Source organism: Eurypyga helias, unplaced genomic scaffold (genome assembly GCF_000690775.1).
Source record: "Eurypyga helias isolate BGI_N326 unplaced genomic scaffold, ASM69077v1 scaffold40630, whole genome shotgun sequence".
Lineage (NCBI taxonomy): Eukaryota > Metazoa > Chordata > Aves > Eurypygiformes > Eurypygidae > Eurypyga > Eurypyga helias.
Window position 1 is genome coordinate 2,629 of NW_010225736.1, and position 9,016 is coordinate 11,644.

General features: G+C 58.9%; 1 protein-coding gene across 1 annotated transcript; it reads right to left on the bottom strand.

Moving 5' to 3' along the window:
• Positions 1-942: 942 nt before the first annotated feature.
• TTI1 (TELO2 interacting protein 1) lies at positions 943-9,009 on the bottom strand (the record flags this gene model as incomplete). Its single annotated transcript, XM_010150513.1, has 7 exons — positions 943-1,024; positions 2,491-2,578; positions 3,227-3,431; positions 4,331-4,471; positions 5,260-5,402; positions 6,176-6,349; positions 6,762-9,009. Coding segments are annotated over 7 exons (3,081 nt in total), but the record flags the coding sequence as incomplete, so codon positions are not given.
• Positions 9,010-9,016: the final 7 nt, after the last annotated feature.

The following is a 9,016-nucleotide window of genomic DNA, read 5'->3' on the forward strand; positions in this document are numbered from 1 at the left end:
GCCGTTCTTCCCAAGGGTCTATTTCTGCCTGCCGAGTGTTGCCTGAAGCTGCAGTTACAGAATTCACTTTACTCCCAGTGGCTCACCCAGTAAAACCAAGGGGTCCCACAACTGGGATTAAGCAGCCTCCTTGGGGCAGGAGAACATCCCTGGAAGCCAGCCAAACCCACCTGCTGCTTTCTTCTTTCTTTTTCTTGTGGCTCCAGCACCTTGGCCAAAAACTCCTGCCTAGCCGTTCGCATGTCTACGGGATCTAGTGGAAGGTGTCCCTGCCCGTGGCAGGGGGTGGGACTGGGTGGGCTTTAAGGTCCCTCCCAACCATTCCATGATCTTCACTTAGTGCAGGGAGTTATTGGAGCTGAAACTTTGTCAGGCCTGACCTTGCTCTTGGCAGGTCACAACTCATGAGCTGAGTAAGAATCCAGGAAGCTGAGCACAGGCCAGTTGGGAATCAGCTTGGCATATTGATTTATCCTAACACCTTCTGCCTCGTGTGATTTCTGCGGTGACAACGCTGAGTTATGTGACATGCGTCGGCGCTTGTGCTGTGGCCGAGTTCTGGTCCAGCTGGCTTTAGAAGCACTTAAGATGCAGATTTTTTTCACGTATTGGGCTGACAACATCGCCCTTGCCTAGATGGGAAGGGTCTCATGTGTCAGCCCATCTGCAGGATTCCTTTCGTGCCCATGGAGAGCAAGAAGGACCGGAGCTTGCTGGAATCTGGCAGAGGAGCAGCTGGAGAAAGGAAACCGAAGTACAGCTGAGATGTGATTCTCATCCTGGTGCTGGAGCCAACCGGGATGGTGCAAACCAATCTGGGCTCTTCCAGGCTGAAGCCCTGTATCGTGCGTACCACAGCTAAAGGCGACTGCGCCACGTTTAACTGATCCACCCAGGCTCTGCGACCAGGGACCAGGCGGCACGAACCAAACCCGACGCTACCTGTGCTGCCGCCTGCAAGGCCAGCGCCAGGCCGGGCGCGACCCGCGCCTCTGCACACGCGTGGGTGCGGCCAACTGCTGCCCTGAACAGACATCACAAGCACAGTTCAGTGAAACATGGAATGTGTGGCACGGGGGGAGCAGCGGAAGGTGGCATTTTTCCCTTAAAATGGGACAGAAATACTATTCAGGAGGAAAACATTCCTTGCCCTGAGCTTTCCTGCCCTTTTTTCCAGTAGCATCGAGCTTCCCCCGCAGTAGGGCTCCGAACAACCCCCCCACGCCATAGGGCTCACCCAGTACTTCCCCCCGCCCCTTGGCAGAGTGCTTCGGTAACGATTTAGGAGCTCAAGATTCCAACTAAACCCTGTTGTCCTGCTTTCTGTTCCGGCACCGCCCGCACAGACGCGCGCTCTGCTGCGTTACGGGCACGCAAGCCGCGGCGAGGAGCCCCTCTGCAGAACAAACGCTGCCGAAGCCTGCTGCGACGCAATAAAAGCCACCGAGGTAAAAATAAACCCCCGCTCAGCAGCGCAGGAATAAACACAAAGGTATGGCTGCGGCTTCTGAGCGCGCTCTGCCTCTGAACGGCCGCCCAGGCACACAAAAGCCCTTCCCGCCCGCAGCCAGGGAGGGCTGCGCTCAGGGGAGAGGGAACAGGACGCTCCCTTCTCAGCAGCCTGCCCTCTGGAATCAGCAGTGCCCCCGGACCTGCTCGCCACCTCGGGAGGGTTGGCCATACAGGAAGAGGGGGGCTGTGACCCTCGTCCTGCAGCAGAGCCACACGGCTTTATTCCCTTTCTGCGTTCTGTAACCGGGCTCGTTACAGAAACGACGATTTCGTGCGAAACGCACGAAAATCTCTGGCCTCATTTCCAGGTGACAACGTATGACAACAGCGATTTCTTATCCTGACAGCAGGAACATGCTGAGCAGGATTTTGTACACCAGGCAGCAGAGTATGTCTGTCAACACTTCACAGAGCTGATGTGTGTTCACCTAAACTGCTTGTGCTCTTTTAACCTCCCCCAGCCTCCTCTGAGAAGCCTGGGGCCAAGACTGACAGCTTCCCAAACAAACTCCAGTCCACCCGGCAGCGCCTGGCTTGACGCGATCCCGGGAGCCTGGGGAAAACGGAAGGACAGCAGGAGTGAATCCCCCAGCCTGCAGAAGGTATGAAGAGATAAACTATGGGATGCCTGGCACATCCCCTTGCACAGCTGCCTTCCCTCCGCGGTTCTGTGCCGCCGGTAGGCCGAGCGCCCTGCGTGTTCTAGCGCAGGAGGCGGGTTAGAAAAAGCAAGTGACACATCCTGCCCTGTCCCCAAACGCACCGAAAGTCAGCTGCCACCTGCGGGCAAGCCAAGCTCTGCGGGTGGTAACTGCTACTTCACCAGGGACAGGGGTTGACTCCCATCAGAGCCCTGCTGGACCGGACTCTAACGAGCCGGAGGGAGGAATGGGAAAGGTGCAAAAGGACGGGGTCACTGTGCTGCCTCTGTCCCGCATCACCTGTACACCCGGGGCGCCCGCATTCCGGAGCCATTACCTCTGTGCGGCTTCTTGCAGTCTCACGGGTTGCTTGGCGCTGAGGTAAACCAGACAGGCATCCGCCACCTTGGCCAGGTCGCTCTGCCCTGCAGAAACGGCACAGAAGAGAGGGGCAGGAGATAACCACCTGCTGCTGCGGCACGGATCCGCTCCAGACCAGCCTCTGCACTGTCTGCCCCAGAGATCTTCTGACCTCGCCGCTGGAGCGTCTCGCGGCAGAGCTCGGAAAGCCATGGAGCACTGGGAGAGGAACAGAGCAACGAGCCGGCAAACCCCTCCCTCATCAAGGCTAGCTCCAGAAACTGAACCCAGCACGTTTCCTTCCGTGGACGCGGTGTGCTGCACTTCAAGGGTCACCCAGAGAGACGCCCCAAAATGGAACCAGTCAAGTCTTATCTGGGCTCCAGTCCTTCAGTGAATTATGAACGAATGCTGCCGCCCAGGCACTCCGTACCCGCTTCTCACGCACTACGGGATGAGCAGGCGGATTCTGCAAGGCGCTGGGAATCTTCACTCCCCTTTGTCTCCTGGGGAGTAAAGAGTGACCAACCCCTCCATAGTCTCAGATTGGACAGACTAAGGCCCAGCACGACTGGACTGGGATGAGGCCAGAGATCAGGAAACCGATCCCTCAGAGCAGCAGAAGGACAAGGAGCAAGCGCAGGCCTGGCCGGTGGAGACAAAGGTAAGCCCGGCAGAGAGCCCGTACGCCCCCCGCTTGCCCTGGTACTCACCCATGTCCAGCTCCTCGCACAGAGCGCCCAGGCCCTGCAACACGGCCAGCTGCAGCTTGAAGGCGAGCGTGTGGCTGTCCACAGGCCCGGCCCTGGCGCTGGCGGGGGCCTGGCCGAGGAGCGAACCGGTCAGTTTGGGCAGCACGTCTCTGGAGAACCTCTGCCGCAGGAAGTCCCCGCAGTGCTGAGCCAGGGTACACAGCACCTGGCAGAGAAACTTCAGTCACCCGAGGGCGGGCAGGGAGGGGCCTGGGGGGAGCTCAGCATCTCCCTGGCTTGGGTGAGGCACTCATTCCCCCTTGGTGATCTTCTGGGGGTTGAGAGCCATGTGGCCACACCTCCCACAGCTTCCCTGAAGGAGCCAGAGGGTGAGTGCTCGCGGGAGAGGCCGAGGGGCCTGCACCCCACTCTTCAGCTTCCCACAGCTAACCTCCCGCCGCCGCCCTTTGCCCAGCGGCCCCGGAAAGGTGGGAGTAGTGTGTGAAGCCTCACTGGGAATTGCTGGAGGAGCCTTTGAGAGAAGATGCCATGAAAATATCCATCACCTTTGTGGTGGAATCTCAGCAGAGGAAGCCCTGTGAAACTCTGGGGCTGGCAACATCTGGAAACATGTTTTATTGTCCAGCTTGTGGGTCAGGAAGAGACTGCAGTGAGCTGAGATGGTCAGGAGCTCCTTAACCGCGTCGTTACGAGCTTAAGTCTTCGCTTAACCCCTCCCCTGCCAATGCCTCGATCGCGAAGGAACCCCTTCAGTCTAGAACTCCCACAGAGGGGTGCTGAGACTGTGGCTCCAGCAAGGGCGAGTTGCACTACCCAGTGCCCCTGACAGCTGCTCAGGCTGTAACAGAGCTGTTTTCCTCCTCCCTGCCTGCAACAACTACTAATCCTGCTGTTCCCCTGAGCTCAGTGTTAAGGTTTTATCTGTGGACAACTGTGGTGGGAGCAGCACAAGCCTACCCAAGGCAGGGCGGTGAACCGAGCTGCCATCTGCATTTAGAATCGCTCCATGAGCTCAGCGCTTCTCTCACGGGCCACTGCGATGTCTGAGCCACCAGCCCCCTGAGCACCGGCCCGCAGGCTGCGGGCAGAGATTGGCTGCTGTACCTTGAAGGCTCTGAGCACTGCCAGAGGGTCATCGCTAATCAGCCGGGTGACGAGAGCGGGCCAGACACGATGAGCCATGGGAAGCAGATGGTTTCCGTGAGGATGCAGCACAGTTACACAGAGCTCCAGCACGTCCAGGACCTGGGCAGGAGGAGGTAGCAGGCTTTCAGAGCGCTGCAGGGCCAGCAGCACCAGGCGTGCCGGTGGGTCCCAGCGTCGCGCCAGGGAGCCAGGAGAAAGACGGGGTTTAACAGGAACGGGTACGGATCTACTGCCATGTTCCCTGGGATAACTGACCGGTGCAGAGAGCACAAGCCTGTCCCCACGTGACAAGTGGCACAGTGACATAAGGGGCTGGGCTGGGGCACAATTCCCGGCCTGCTGCTGCAGGCTGAGCAGCGCACTAGGACCCCCCAGCTCCCGTGGCACGGCAGCAGGATCACCTGCTGGGGCTGGGCCTCTGTGGCAAGAATCTGGGTTATGCCTCACTGCTGCATTTTCTGTCTCGCTCTGCAGTTTTAAAGGAGGCCACCTTCAAAGGATTTTCATAATTAAAAAAACCCAGGCTTCTAGCCCTGCTTATCATTGCCCCAGCAACTTCCGAAACGTTCATCAGTCTGTGCGCTACGGGCTGAGGAAGGGGGATGGGAGGCCTAGATGGGAGAACGAGGCTTCTGCTTCCCCCACCAGCAGCTGAGGCACAAGGCTACCGCCAGCAGCAAGGGAAGGTGCTCGATGCAAAGCCAGCCTGGCTGCCATTCAGAGGGCAAGGGAAAGGCAGAAAGCTCTCTGGGAGCCAACCCTTGGGGGGTCTGTCTGGAAGCAGAACCTCGTTACAGCAGGAAGCCCCACGCGCATCTGCGCACACTGACGAACTCCCACCCCCTCCACGGGCACCCCCTGGCCCCTCGTGGCCAGCCCTCACTGACCTTCAGCCGCACCCGGAGGTTCCCGTCAGAGAGCAGGTGGATGCACCTCTCCATCACGTCCTTGGCCAGCTGGGCATGGCTGGGCAGCGGGGGGTCTCCCTCTGAGTCAGGGCTGTTTGGTTTAGCGAGGGGGGGAACCTCATCTGGAAGAGAAACCATTGCTGAAGCTGTGAAAAGGGCTCGGGAGCTCTGGGAGATTGCAACACATACCCACAACTGCTCTGGGAATTCCCAAGCGAGGCCGCTGGCCTTTCTGAGGAGCTGTGGGTACAGCCAAGGCTGCGCCCGCGTGCTGCGCATTAAGCTCGGTTCAGAGCGTGGGGCTAGGGAAGGCTCGCTTTCCCGACTGGACGATGCAGCTGGTCTGACATTTGCAGCCTCTCCTCACCATGGACTTATTTCCCATTGATTTTTATTAAAAATGAAAAGCCTGGGTATTTAAAGATGAAGTATTTAAAGGTCAGGGTTGCAGCACAGCCCAGTAAAGACTAGAAGGTTCCCTGTATGGCTGCCTGCTGAGGCCAAGTGAGAAGGGAGTGGTGGCATCATTCACCAGGAGAAAACGGTACAGGGATTCCTGAGGGAGAGAGAGGAAAATGCAGCAAGATCCCAGAAGGAGGAAACTCTGGGTCCTGAACCCAAATGGCCTGTTGTGAGGTAAGGAAAAACGCACTGTGTTTGTGTCTGAGAGCCAGACAAGCCTCGGTCTGCAAAGATCTTGCTTCCCCCGCCTGCCACGTGCAGAACAACGCACAAACGCCCGGCAGCACCTCACGTGATGAGAGCTCGGCTCGAAGCAGACCTGAGGCGTCGTGAGCCTGGCCTCGAGCCCCCCATCTGACAAAAGGAAACCTCAGAGGTCTCCGTCTTCCCTCCAAGTTGACCGTACTCCTCCCCAGCCGCGGACAGCACTGACCTGTCTCCTCATCCCCCGCCTCGGGAAGATTGCCCTCCGCGATCTGCTTCTGCCTGACGTAGTCCAGAAAGAATCGCTCCACGTCCTCCCTCATCGCCGCCGGCTGCCCCTGGGCCGAGGTCCCGCTCTGCCGCCGTCGGCGTTCCTCGCCGCAGGATGAGCCAAACCACCGGACTGCAAGAGAGGAACTGAGAGGTCACAGCAATCCCTGGTGCAGGCCAGCCAGGTACCACAGGTTCCTTCAGAGACGAACGGGGCACGTCTCACAGGACTGACCTGCGGAGCCAGGCACCCGCTGCCACCTCGCCGTGACCTCCCAGACGCCCCCACGTAAAAGGGAATACACTCCGTGTGTTCCTACAGAACACGCATAGGAGTAGCAAATCCATCCCTTCTCAACCACTAAGGCGTGTTCCTGCACGTCTGCAGGCCAGACAAACCGGCTGTGGAGAGGGGGCGCTACGGGTGACCTCTGAGAGCTGGTCCTCTGAGCCACCGCAGCCAGAGCTGCAGCCCCTCGGCTCCCCCGCGGCAGGTCGATGGTGGGAAAAGTGCCCGCGGTTACAGTACGGCCGACACGAGATACCTAGAGCTGTCACGACTGAGTGGAGGACGCCGAGGAAAGCAGAAGCCTGGTTATTGTAAGACTGATCTAGCGTAGACAGGACATCCTGGATCACGTCTTCCACCAGTGGCAGTAAGCTGGCGTCGGAATGCTTCAGCATAGTGTCCAGGACCTGGGAGGCACGTGGCTGATGCGCCAGCTGGCGCAAATTGAGGGAAATCCCATTCACCAGGTAGTCAGAATTCTCATTAATCAAACGCTGCAAGGAGTCGTAACCGCAGGCCTCGCACATGTCCGCCAGCGTCCCCAGTGCCGTCTCGCTGATGAGCAGCGTCTTGTCGCCGGCCTTCTCCAAGACGGGGTAGAGCGCCGAGAGCAGAAGCAGCCGGAAGTCCTTTCCCAGGACAGCAGCGAAGCAGCCAACGCCTTCCAGCTGGATGCAGATCTGCCAGATGTTGCTGTTCATGGTGCGGGCGGTTACCTGCGGCTCTGGGGACGGAAGGAGGATGCTGCTGCACACGCCTCCGGGACGGGCAGTAAGTCCTGGACGTTGTGCGGAGTCCTCACGGCTGACTTCTTCTGCATCAATGCTAGTGGTCAGGTACCAGTTCGCCTGGTCTGTGTACTCGTCGAGGATGGACACGATGGACGCTTTGAGATCATCTACATCCAGCAGAACTTCCCGTTCCTGAAGAACATCCACTCCCACCCCAGCGGCTCCTGCAACCAGCTCATTGAGGACCATCGCCGCCTGCTTTCGGTACAGGCCAGACTCCCCGTACAGCCCCATGAAGTGATCCACCAGCAAGTAGATGTTCCCATAGTAGCCAAGAACACGGCAAACCTGCTGAAGGAGCTGGAAAACTTTCTCCTCCGTGAAGAAGCGGAAGTATTTCTTCTGACATCGGCCCTGCAGCAGACTGCGCTGCACGGAGCCCGCGGGGATGCACGCACCCTCGTCGCCCCAGCGCCTGTCCTCCACAATCTTCACGTCTGTCACGTCCAGCTCCAGGACCTGCATCAGCGCTTTGGAGAGCCGGTGGAGGTGGGACACGGAGTGGAGGACGATGTTAACCTTGGGGCCCAGCAGCTTCAGGTAGCCCAGCAGCAGGCTCAAAGTGGAAACCTTGCCTGCGTCATCCTGAGAGTTCATCAGGCGAGGAAGAGCTGTGGCAAGGGAATGGAGGTTCTCGGAGAGGACGTCAGCGAGAGCCCTGCTCTGTGCTACGATCCTCTGCTCTGCGATGCCACGCAGAACCTCGTTACACCTGCTCTGGACTTCGCTGTTTTCATCGTTCACCAGCCCAACCACGGCCTTCAGAAGGTCACTGAACGAGTCCACCAGCGACTGACTGCAGCTCCGCAGCAAGTGGTGGACCAGTTCCACCAGCTCTAGCCTCACCTTCCAGTGGGGGTGAACCGAAGAAAACTCAACCAGTTTATGCAGGAGGAGGCAGAGTTTTTGGGCAGTACTTTGGCTCCACTCAGGTCCCCTGTGGATCACTAGTTCCGGTATTTTACTTTGTTCCACTGGCAGCTTTTCTTTGCTCTTTGGGACTCTGGCTAGCTGCTCATCAGCCATTACCAAGCCAACAATCTGATAAAAGAGTCTGATGGCAGAAACGGTGGGTCTGTGACCTTGTTTGATGTCTCCAGTGACGACCCGAGACAGCGTAATGGAAATCCCAGGCAGAAAAGCAGCAAACAAATCCCCGCATTGCTGTGCCTCATCCTCATCTAGGTGTGGATGCTCCTGGCAGTCACACTGCAGAACTAGGACCTGCAAGCACTTCAAAGCAGAGATCTTAACTTGCTTTGCCTTTTCGCGCTCTGCTAGGCCCAGAAGCAAAGACACAGCAAATCCTAGGAGAGGAAGGGTGGTGGGTTGGTACAGCGACAAGAGAACGTCCCCGTAAGCTGAATGCAGCAGGGTGTGCAGCGCCTGGATGACCGCCAGCTTCACCTCCTCCGAGCGCGAGCCCAGCTTGGCAGAGCCGGCGTGGGGGGAGAGGCACGCGCAGAGCTCGGCGAACAGCTCCCGCAGCAGCTCCTGCTTCCTCACGCACGTTGTGGCCAGCACGGCGGAAATGCACTGCACCGCGCTCTGCACCAGGCGCTCCTGCGTGCGCCCCGGCACCCGCAGCGCGAAGCGCAGGGGGAAGAGCACGTACTCCTGCAGCTCCTGCAGCGCCGAGGGGCTGACGGCGTCCAGCTGGGCCTGCAGCCGCGCCACGTTCGCCACCGTCTGCACCCTCATCAGCTGCACGCAGACGGGG